We start from the raw sequence: 12,773 nt of genomic DNA on the forward strand, positions 1-12,773 counted from the left end.
GAATTTCTCACTCATTTATCATCACATCTTATAAAATCACAGCTAAAATCACCCACGTAATCTATAATCACATGATTTCTCCATACAGTCAGTATCAAAACTTAAGCAAAGAGAACATAAGTACTGGAGCACATACATTCTAGCAGCGTTTTCTTGTTATGACAAGACAACTGATAGAATTATGAGGCTTGACCTCAGAATTGTGGTGTGCTGAACTATTTCTGGCACAGAAGCCAAAATATATTGGATTTTGAGAAGGTAGAGCAGGAAAGAAAGGAAGAAAGAGGAACAATGAAACACAGGCAGTAAATGTGAAGTGTGGCAGTGTCGAGACAAAATTCTCCAGGAGCAGAAGATGGAGAGTTCTCTATTCAGATTCTTAGAAGCTCTCTGTCTAGCATTCTTGTCTTTTTGGAAATTTACTGTACTGGTCGTCCGAAATATAGAATCAAGGACTATGAGCTAATACATGTAACGTAGGTATGTATAGAAAATAATTTAGTTTGGCCAGTGATAAAACCATATTATTTCCTATGGCTTAATTTTCTTTGTGAAATGAATATAATTAATAAAGAATTGGAAACAGATCATTTGAAGTAAATAAATACAAAATACATACCTCATGATGATAGTCATTCTCTTCTAATTTAAATCAGGTAATTCTCTATAAGAATGTGTTTTCCGCAGATTAACTAGTCATCATTCAGACCAAATCATGAAAAAGTTTAAAATCCTATTAAGAATTGCAGAATATTCAATTTTATTAAAAAATTGCTTTTTCCAACTCTGAAATACTGCCTGGACTTTCTTTTCTCTCTCCTCTGATAAACTGCTGATATTATATTTTTAAAAGGGACATTTCCCCACAATGGTAATTCTACAATTTAAAATTATAACAAGTTATCAATAAAGGCTAAATAGTATCCTACAAACCTGTAGGGATATATTCCACATACTATCACCTTTTGGTTTAAAAATGTTGAAATCATCTAGCTGAAATGGTATGGTGAAAAAAAATTTAAAGTGAATGAAGGTCCTATAAGATCCAATGCTTCCTGGTATAAATTCTCTGATCTTGAACTTATGCTTACAAATGCGTTAAAAGCTTAAAAACAACCCTAAAATATTATACCTTTATTTAAAAATAAACATCCATTCTAAAATCGCTGTATTTATATTATAAAATGCTTTTAATTCAATATAGCAGAGAGGAATAAATATAATTTGTGATTTATACTTATAGCATGTCACTGATTTTCTCATAGTCTAAATAACTATGTGACATAATGTATCTCCTGGTTTAAAGAAGCAGGTCAACTCTCCTGTGATTTGCAATGTCTTGTGGGGATTTAGTTAAAAATATGGAGAGAAAGAGAGAGAAAGATTTATAAGTGATCAGAACCTGGAGAACAAAAGAAATGGGAGAACAGCTCACAGACTAAACTTAAGTACTCACCCGGAAATACTGCAAAACCTTTGTTGAAAAAGGGTACAGAGTATCACAGGGCCAGATTTTCTTTTGAACCTTTAAGAATAATTTCATAGCTGTTCGGGAAACACAATTAGCCATGACCTGGGCAGCAGTACATATTCTAGAAAAGCAAATAATTTCTGTAGTATAGTAAAATAAGATGTGGGGCTGGATCTTACTGTTCCACTTAGTTTTAACCTAGAAATAAAAAAATAAAATCTACACGGAGTTCATTTGATGTCATAATCAATCATCTAATAAATATTTAACAAAGGAACAAATGTGTAAGACACTGGACTGGACTCTGTGAAGGATTAATTCAAACACATAAATCACATATAATCTTCAAGGGGCAACTTTTCTAGAATGAGAAAAAATTATACCTACCTACCCAGGGCTTAGAAATTTTGTAAAGGTATGATTATTACACTTTAAAAAGACAAAACGTTGTTGCGTTGATCATGGATTTTAAAAATTACGGATGTTATGTATCACAACATAAACCATATTGGGGCTATTTGATCAGATACTCACAGAATGATTGTAAGAAGGCTCCAATATCACAGGTAATGACATTTTCCCTTGAAGATTCAATTTTGTTAAATAAAAAATCTTTTCCCCCACAATCTTTTCTTTTTTCATGCGGTGTACACCGTACAGTCTAAACCGAACTGCGTAATTTCCAATCATCTCAGATTCAACATGATTAAATTTGAATGTTTCTGTGAAGACAGGGCATGGTCCTCTCTGGATGCTGGTTTTTGCTCTCTGTTTCTTTATAGGCAGAAGAACCAGGTGTACTTGCCACGAGTTGCCACCTGTCCTGTTATACGTTGGGATATCTGTGACAGCTGTCACTGTTACCAGAAGCTTCTGTTCTTGTGAGTCATAGTCAAAAGTCACATCCAGTGTGCCATATTTAGCTTCTGGCTCAGGATCAAAAGGTTTAGGAAGCTGTGAAGATGATCCTTGAGCTGACATATCCTAAGAAAAGCAAATTTAGATGTTTTCAGTTTTTAACTCTAGTATTTAATCTAGCATGTAAATAAATACCTGGTACTGCTTTAGGAGGCTGGTGTGAAAACTGTCACAAAGGAGGTAATAATAAGTAAGCCAAGTACAATCCAAAGCTACTCCAGAGGATCGGAGGAGTAAAAGTGGTAGGTTAAATTCAAACCCTTATTATAATAGAGACAAGTACTTTGGCATTCCCCATCATAAGTCTGCAAAAGTTGTTTCTATAAAAACATATGTTTTTATAATTAAAAATATATACTTCAAGATGTATCTCTCTTCCTATCTTAGGAATCTACTAAATTGTACTTTCAACATTATAAACAATGTAACTGACAGCTCAATATTAGGTTGGACAGAAAGATAATGAATACAAGTATAAGGGCATTGAAAAATTGGGTCCCCTTTTCTAAGTTTGTTCTGAAACACCCCCATCTGTAATAGAGTATAAGCACCTTGAAGCCTGGAAATCGATGGAAATGTGAAATATGAAAATAGAAACACAAAGCCCTCAAAAATACTTGCGGTCAAATACTTACTTTCCGTAACATACACTATTTACACTTTAATTTTTAACCTGAATTTAAAACTATTATTATTAATATAAAAATATTATTTTCTCATGTTCATTACTGTTGAAAATTGCTGACTACACATTTCAGAAGTTCCAGAATGACCAAAACTGTACATTTCAATGGTAAGACTGGAAGAGACTGTACTCATTTTTCCTGGAACTGTCTCCAAGTCCTGCCAGTCTAACCCCCTGGAACGTCACAGGAGCGTTGGTTACTTACTGACCGTGCCAAACCCAGGTCTCTGACCTTTCAACGATACCACTTTGCCCCTTCAAGTATTTTAATAAGTCTTAAACATTTTAGAAGGATGGACATCTTAAAATGTGGACCAATTTTACAATTTTCTGTTTCTAAACTTGTCCTTGATGCCTATGGGAGCAGCCACTCCTCCTACTCCCATTCTTCCCTGTTTGCATTTCTGAGAACTACCTGAGTCTTAAGGCAGAAACACGCTGTCTGACAAGAGACCGCACTTCAACACTTGCCTTGTGGCAGTTATGCTCATGAGACTTGGCTTTGGTTCGTGGGAGGCAGAGGAGTTATGTCTGACACATCCAGATTAGGGTTATGGAGGAAAGGACTTGACCGTTACTCTCTTTCTCTGGCTTCCCACCAGCAGATACTCGGGTAGCATGCGTGGCTCTGTCTGGATCATGTGAACTAAGACAATACTCCAGGGGATGGCAGAGTGACAAAGCACCAACCTTCCCCGGCCCCTGATGATGCTGCAGACAGAACCATCTACTCCCCTAGACTGTCGTTAAATGAAAGACAATACTTTGTGGTTTTTAGTCATCATATTGGTCTCTTGTTAAAGCAGCTGAACACAAGCCCCAACTGTTGTACTAACCATGTGCCAGGCCATGTTTTCGTTGGGGAGGACACAGCACAGAACCAAAAACACTCAGGTCTTTTACATTATAAATCTTACATGTCTACCTATGGGTGACCCTGCTTGGTACTGCGTATGAAGAAAAAAATGACAAATGAAGAACAGTACTTAGGGAGAGGGAACAAACTTTGATAGAATGATTCAGTTTTTTTTTTAATGGAATATGATGAAATCAGGGTAAACATATTCTTAGTCTGTCAAAAAAAATTGACAGTCTAGAGCAAAATGTTTTAACGTATGCCACTTCATAATTGGCAATCAAAGATGATTAATTACATGGCCCTGATTTTTCAGTGAAATACTTTCTAAAATAATATCATAATAGCTAAGATTTCCAAGGCAGTAAAACATCTCATAAGGTCCCAGAGAGGGTTAAAACGGCAGACCTTTACAGATAAAAATTTACTATTTGTGTTCTCTACATAAGCTACTAGAAAATAATCCCACCTTTCAAGGTGTCTACATTTAAGTTTTGAATCACTGTTAGCTAGGAATAGGTCATCAACACAGTTTTTGGCCTCCCTGCCAGGGAACATTCTGGAGCCCTCACTCCTATCCCAGTTCAGTTCTGTATATTGGTGGGCTCTAAAATAGCTATGTCCTGAGTTGAACCAAGAGGAAAGTAAGAATTTTCCATTTGATAAATAATATCTATTAAAGGAATGGTAGGAAGCAAAATAAATTTGAAAAAACACAAGAGTGTACTTTATATATAAACAGAGGCTATAAAAGCATCTAGATATTGATACAATGTGCATTTGCTGTGTAGTCTGAATATATCCAATTCTGCTACAGAGACACAAACACAAGCAGGATAGAAGAGACTCTTAAGTGTCAATAGAAAGCAAGCTGGCAGGTTCTGAAATATGGCCAAAACTCAAAGGCTGTAGTAACTACAAATAATGAATAAGGAAGTAATCTGAGAGACAGGCAGAATACAGAAGATACGGTAACTAACTACAGATAGTAACTAAATTAATAACTTGGAAGATATGCCAAAGACAGACGTAACGAGTCAAAAATATAACAGAACAAATGAGTACTGTCTAGGGAAAGGGATGGAAAGCCCAAGCCTTGATCATGTCACCTCTGAGCTAAAGCTCTGTCACCCATGTGTTCCTTAATGGAAATAAAACCTAGGTTGACTTAGTAGGCTAACTCACAAGTTTACTGATGACCACGAGTAATTGTCCCTGCATCTCTCCCAGAAAATAAGCATGCATTTTTGGCCCTTCGAACTGTCATTTAAATCTCAACTCTTAGGGCGCCTGGCGGGCTCAGCTGGTAGAGTATACAACTCTTGATCTGGAGGTTGTGAGTACAAGCCCCACACTGGATGTACAGGTTACTTAAAAAAAAAATCTTAACTCTTGTCCCTGTTACTATGACCATATATAGGGAACACTGATAGGGCAGAAAGAGTGACACAGGACATTTGGGCATTACCTAAACCAAGGCTTACATAGTGTATTCCTGCCACCTTACCTACTGGCGTCCTATTCTAGGTGTGTTAACCTACCTCATCTCGCTCCACTTCTTACATTATATTTGAAACAGATTAAAACACATGTGCATGTACACACACACACATACACACACACACACACACACACACACAAATGATCTGAGCATCTGAATTTGGTCCATGAGTTCTCTGAAATAGCTGGCCTGGTGATTTACTTGGAAGGTACCATGCCAATACATCAAAGTAATTTCCCAGACAATGACGGAGGTCAAGAAGGGGAACAGAACCTAGTTGTTAACAGCACTGTTTTGGCAGTCAGGCAGACCTAGGTTTGCATTCCAGTTCTACCATCTAAGAGGTACTTATGTGTGGGCAAACTGCTTAACTCTGAATCTTATAACTTTCTCAAGATAAGGCTGCTAAAATTAACTGAGCTGACTATAAAGCTCATAGCAAAATTTCTGAAACAACTGTTGACGGCTACTGTTATTGTTAATTCATCAATCCAGCTTCACTGTTCACTTGTTGACTATCCAGCATGTAAACCTACAAAATAGTGGTCTAAAATTTGTTCAGGCACAGAGCACAGAGAAATATTCTTTGTGGAAAACCATGAAATACTGATGTGTTAAACTTAAAATACAAATGTGGAATTTTCTTCTAAATTAGATACTATATTAGAACAGCAGAAATAGTAGAAACATAGTGTCAGATAACATGTGTTTTTAGAAATTATGTAAGAAAACCTGAAAATTGAGGGAATTCTGTTCATGGCTCTACTTCCATTATTTAATTTTGGCAGTATATGAAATTCACCTAATGAGAACACTGACACACTACAGCACTGTGAAATGTTTTCTGGGACAAAAGTTGTAAAAACCTGCAATCTAAAAGAAAGTAAACCCTAAAAGTACATAATGCCTGATGGAACCTCAAAATACTGTTACAGTGTTCATCATTATCGAACGGTTAAAATAAATCCTTTTAAGAACATGGAAAGACTTCAAAAATTCAACACGCCTAGTTTTGTTGTACTTAAAACAGGAAATAACTTAAAATACAACCAGCTAATGACTCTAAGTGAGCGATGCCATGAATCTCAATTTCATTAGTAGAGTTGAGCATGACTTCTTCCTTCGATATTCCATGACACAAAAATGCAAAAACATGAAAAATCTATAAAACAATGATGAGCAACCTCTCTGAAGTAAAAACATCTAAACTGAAAGAATTTTAAAAATAAAACACACATGCATCAGAACCTGAAGATGACAGAAACATGTATTTCCAGAACGTTTGGTATCCAATGTTAAAATAAAAAGACTTATCTCAAGGTGGAAACCCAGGGAGGACTATTTTTCAGGATATACTGATCTCGTTTTTAGCTACACATCCTCCTTTGGGGAAAAGGGGTGGGGCGGCAGAAGGATGGTGGCCACAGTGCTGACAGTCTGCTGGCTAAAGTTAGATCAGGGAGGACACGGGTACCCTAAGCCACCAAGGACCAGGTAGTGACGAACTGTCTTACCAAGAGGAGAAGCACAGGATTATTATCTGCCAATAATGTCCATTTAAAAAAACTCTACGTGCTTTGTTACTTACTTCTGGGCTCAGGACGGCAGTGCTGTCACTTGGAACGTCTTCTTCGTATCCTTTATTATGAAAACTTTCTACTTCGTGACCTGTGCTTCCTTCACTTGGGCACTTGTTATATGAGCATCGCGGACTGTTGCTGCAGTGGGAAAATTCACATTTACTGTCCCCAATTTCTGAGGGCGTACATGAGAGATGGGGAGAACCACTGTCATCCTGATATGGTGGTGGCTGCAACTCATCCAGTGGGGGTGTTCTTCTCATTCTCTGAATGCAGTTTCCTGACAATGATTAAGAATCTGGTCACTGTTTCCAATTAGCCTCAACATGCAGTACCGTCCACAATAACTGTAAATAACTTAAAAAAAAACTGGATTAAAACATCTGTGGCAACGTAACTCTTAGATTCACTCATGAGTTTCCTTCTTCCCTAATTGAGAGACGCAGAAATAAAAGAGCCTGGTTTTCCTCTCCTCTTCTCCTGCATAATAAGATTAGGAAAGATAAAAGTCATATTCTCAGAGAAATGCTGTTACATACCATAAAAACGGGAGTACAATAAGTATTAGTGTAATAGCTTATTTACTCAGTTCTTTCTTTCCAACTATTCTGGAAGCATACACGGTTTACCCTCTCCCCTATGATGAGTGGCCCCTCTAGTCACAACAGGAGAAAATATGGTAGGTACAACAAACATTAAAAAAAACTCATTTATTTTCTCCAGTGACTGAAATGAACATGAACTAGCATTCAGCTCAGAACTATTCTTCCACATCTACCCTAGATCCAGAATCCTAATCGGAGGTGCCTAATCCCCAGTGCTGAGCAGACTTACAACTGCACTTCACCCTGTCTCCACCAACAGGCGGCCACTCGCTGCCGCGCTGCGTCACGTGTCCCTAACTCCTTCTAAAGTTCAGGTCTACAGCACACATTGCTACCTCCAGCAATTCAGTTCAAACCACATTTTCTTTCAGTCTTAACTTATCCTTCTAATTTTTACCTCAATGATCTATCTCAGTAACCCAGAATAAGCATGTCTATGAAAAGCATAGATGTCAGGTGAGGTGGATGATGTAAAAAAAAAAAATAAATAAATAAAAAGTTGAGTATACAATTTAAGAACAGCTAAGTCTCAGCTAAATCCTGAATGCAATATCAGATATTAAATTTAAACACTGCTCAGTTTTTCTTTTAATGGACTGTGAATCTGTTCTCAAAAGGGACCCTGAAAAAAGGTATTTTGTATTGTAATTCTTATAATGGAGTTCAATTTGAATGTTCAATAGGTTTTCTGTTCTTCCTAAGACAGGAAAACTTTACATAAGAAAAAACAAAGCTCATTTAAAAATTACCACAATGCCTGGTTCAAATGAAAAATAATTTGCATGAACTTAGCACAAATTTACATATTTATAGCTCTGATGCCCAAATTTTGGAAAACGAAAACTTAATGTCTTACCTAGTGAGTCTAACATACTAACTTTAGTTGATAAAACATAAGCAAAAAATAAACAAGGTACAGAATTAACACATTTGAAGCTAAATTTCAGAAGGGAAGATAAAGTTGGTAAGTTGCACTTAGCAGCAAATAAATCACAACATTCCAGGTTTCAGAGAGGAGCTTCCAGGAATCTTTGGCTTTCCTGATAAAAGCAGGCTGACCCAACTGCTATGCCCTTTTTGTCCACTGGCCTTTCTCCTTCCTCCTGCTTGGATGTGCTGCAGCCATTTTGTAACCATGAAGTAACAAACATGCCAATGAAAGCTAAGGATGGAGAAGCAGAGAAATAGCAAGTATCTGGGTAACTGAAACATCACTAAGTAGCTACGTCCAAACTGAAGCCTGAAACAAATCCAGCTAGGTTAAAAAATACAACAGCAAAACACTGATTCTGTGGTTTCCAAATATATTCTCTGATGGTTTTCAAATTATTTAACCGATATCCTCCCCTCATTAAAAATGTATATTTAATCACTCACTGAATTATACATTAAATGGTAATATCTAGTATTTACTGTAACATGAAAACAATTAAAAATTTCCCAGTGAGTGCAGTGGTTTCAGAAGTCAGCATACCGTCTTTTCCATTACCCTTACCTTTATTATTATTTTTTTAAATAGAAGTGGTCTTTCTCATATCTCAGACCTCAAATTGCTCAGCATATTATCCCACAGATCGCACTGGACAGAACTAGGTACATATCTAGTCCTCAACCCATCTCAGATAGCGGGAATGGGATTACCATAATTCACTCAAATTAATCAGAGGCCATCAAAGTGAAAGGAGAGGTGGAGTCAGTCACAATGTCTGTATCTACATGGAAGAGTAGATGCCACTCACCAAGAAAAAAGAGAAAGGACTGAAATAAAATTAGATATGAAAAAGGAGACATTACAACTGATATCACAGATACCAAGGGTCATGTAGGATTACTATGAAGAATCATGTGGTAACAAATGGGACACCCTAGAAGACACAGATAAAGTCCTAGAAACATAGTAGCTACCAAGACTGAATGATGAAGAAATAGAAGATCTGAACAGACCAATAACTAGTAAGGAGACTGAACCCATAATCAAAAACCTCCCGAGCTGCCTGGGTGATTCAGTCAGTTAAGCATCTGACTCTTGATTTCAGCTCAGGTCATGATCTCATGGTCATGAGACTGGCTGCCACTGGGCATGAGCATAAGATTCTCTCTCCCTCTCTCCTTTCCCCACTCATTCTCTTTTTCTAACTAAACAAAACAACAACGACAACAAAAAACCTCCCAGCAAACAAAAGTACAGGACCAGATGGCTTCACTGAAGAAGTCAACCAAAACTAAAAAAAAAAAAAATTAATACTAATCCTTCTCAAAACCTTACAAAAAGAATAGAAGAGGAGGGAACACTCCAAACTTACTTTACCTAGGCCAGCAATACCCTGTTAGCAAAGCCAGACAAGGACACCGCAAGAAAATTATAGGCTAATATCTCTAATAAACATGGGTGCACAAATTCTCAACAAAGTACCAGCAAACCAAATTAAATAATACACTAAAAGCATCACACAGTATGATCAATTGGGATCTACTCCAGGGATTCAAGTGTGGTTCAACCTATGCAAATCAATGTAATACAACACATTAATAAAACAAAGGACAAAAATCATAGGATCATCTCAGTAGATGTACAAAAGAAGCATTTGACAAAATTCAACGTCCATTCATGAAAAAATCTCTCATGAAACAGGGTATAGAAAGAACATTAGTCAACATAATAAGGACCATATATGACAGACCCACAACTGACTGTATATTCAGTAGTAGAAACTGAAAGCTTCTCCTCTAAGATAAGGAACAAGGCAAGGATCTGAGTCTTACCACTTTTATTTAATATAGTTTTAGAAATCCCAGCCAGAGCAGTTAAGCAAGAAAAGAAATACAAGGCATCCATATTGGAAGAGAAGTTAAACTATCTCTATTTCCAGATGATGATAGTATATACAAAAAAAAAACCCTAAAAGAATCCACCAAAAACCTGTTAGAATAAGTGAATTCAGGGGCACCTGGGTGGCTCAGTTGGTTAAGCATCTAACTTTGGTTTAGGTCATGATCTCAGAGTTTGTGAGCTTGAGTCCCACATCGGGCTCTGTGCTCACAGCTCAGAGCCTGAAGCCTGCTTTGGATTCTGTGTCTCCCTCTCTCTCTCTGCCCTTCCCCTGCTCATGCTCTATCTCTCTCTAAAAAATAAATAAACATAAAAAAAGTGAATTCAGTAAAACTGTAGGATGCAAATCAATATAAGAAATCAGTTGCATTTCTACATATTAACAACAACTATAAGAAAAGGAATTTTTAAAAATTCCATTTATAATTGCTTCAAAAATAATAGAATACCTAGGAATAAATTTATCCAAGGAGATGAAAGATCTACCTGTACATTAAAAACTACAAGATACTGATGAAAGAAACTGAAAAAGACACAAAATAAATGGAAAGATATTTTATGCTCATAGATTGGCCGAAATAATATTGTTAAAATATCCATAAGTTGGGATGAGTACTAGGTGTTATACGTAAGTGATGAACGATGGAAATATACTACCAAAGTCAAGAGCACACTGTATACACCATATGTTAGCTAACTTGACAATAAACCATGTTAAATAAATAAATAAATATGCGAAGTGCACTCTACCAAAATTCCACTGCCATTTTCCACAGAAATAGAGAAAATAATCATAAGCTTTGTTTGGAACCACAAAAGACTTCAAAGCCAAAGCAATCTTGAAAAATAAAAACAGAGTTGGAGGTATCACGCTTCCTGATTTCAAACTACATTACAAAGCTATAGTAATCAAAAGGTATGGCACTGGCATAAAAACAAAGATCAATAGAACAGAGAACCCAGAAATAAACCCACATGTATAGTCAATTAATTTATGACCAAAGAGCCAAGAAAACACACAGGAGACGACAGTCTCTTTAATAAATGGTGATAGGAAAACTGGACAGTCACATGTAAAAGAATGAAACTGGATCATTATCTCACATCACGCATAGAAATCAACTCAAAATAATGACTTGAACATAAAGCTTGAAACTATAAATCTTAAAAGAAAACATAAGGAATAAACCCCTTAAGCAGTCTTGACAATGATATTTTGCCTTTGACAGACGCAAAGGCAACAAAAGCAATAAACAAATGGGACTATATCAAAATAGAAGGCTTCTGCATAGAAAATGATAAAAAAAATTATAGGCAACCTGTGGGATAGGAGAAAATATTTAGAAATCATATACTCAATATACAAGGAACTTATACAATTTAACAGCAAAATAACAATCTGATTTAAAAATGAGCCAAGGAGGGGTGCCTGGGTAGCTTAGTTGGTTAAGCATTCAATTTCGACTCAGGTCATGCTTTCATAGTCCATGAGTTCAAGTCCTGTGTTGGGGCCTGTGCTGACAGCTCAGAGCCTACAGCCTGCTTCAGATTCTGTGTTTCCCTCTCTCTCTGCCCTTTCCCGACTCATGCTCTCTCTCGGTGTCTCTCCCAAAAATAAATAAACATTAAAAAATGGGGTAAGAAACTACACATTTTTTTCAAAGAAGACATCCAGGTGGCCAATAGATACATGAAAAGGTGGTCAACATCACTATCGTTAGGAAAATGCAAATCAAAAGCATAATGAGATATTTTTACGCCTGTTAGAATGTCTAATAACAAAGAGACAATGGATAACAAATGCTGGTAGGATGTGGAGAAAAAGGGACCCTTCTGTCGTACTGGTGGGAATGTAAACTAGTAAAACCAACATGGAATAACAGTACAGAGATTCCTCAAAAAATTAAAAATAGGATTACCATATGATTGAGGAATTCCATACCTGGCTATTTATCTGAAGAAAATGAAATCACTATTGCAAAAAGATATCTGTACCCCATGTTCACTTCAAGATTCTTTATAATAGCCAAGACATGCAAACAACCTAAGTATCTATCAATGGATGAATGGATAAAGAAATTGTGGTACACACACACACACACACACACACACACACACTGGACTATTATTCAGCTACAAAAAAGAAGAAAATCTTGCCATGTGACAACACAAATGGACCTTGAGGGAATGCTAAGTGAAGTAAATCAGAAGGAGAAGGAAAAATACAGTATGAGGTCAATTGTAAGCAGAATGTACAAAATGTGAACTCACAGACACAGAGAACAGGTTGGTCATTGCTAAAGGTGAGGGTGGGGAGTGAAGGAAAT

At 36.6% G+C, this 12,773-nt stretch overlaps 1 protein-coding gene across 2 annotated transcripts in view; it reads right to left on the minus strand.

Moving 5' to 3' along the window:
• The window catches only part of SYT14 (synaptotagmin 14), a 141,486-nt gene that overhangs the window by 54,961 nt on the left and 73,752 nt on the right, over window positions 1-12,773 (minus strand). For both annotated transcript variants that reach the window (XM_029935340.1, XM_029935339.1), the window contains exons 3-4: window positions 7,020-7,291; window positions 2,006-2,455 (exon numbers count right to left, since the gene is read on the minus strand). In XM_029935340.1, coding sequence (XP_029791200.1) covers window positions 2,006-2,455; window positions 7,020-7,291 — 722 coding nt within the window. The remainder of the gene's footprint in view (window positions 1-2,005; window positions 2,456-7,019; window positions 7,292-12,773) is intronic.

This window comes from Suricata suricatta, chromosome 3 (assembly GCF_006229205.1).
Source record: "Suricata suricatta isolate VVHF042 chromosome 3, meerkat_22Aug2017_6uvM2_HiC, whole genome shotgun sequence".
Taxonomy (NCBI): Eukaryota; Metazoa; Chordata; class Mammalia; order Carnivora; family Herpestidae; genus Suricata; species Suricata suricatta.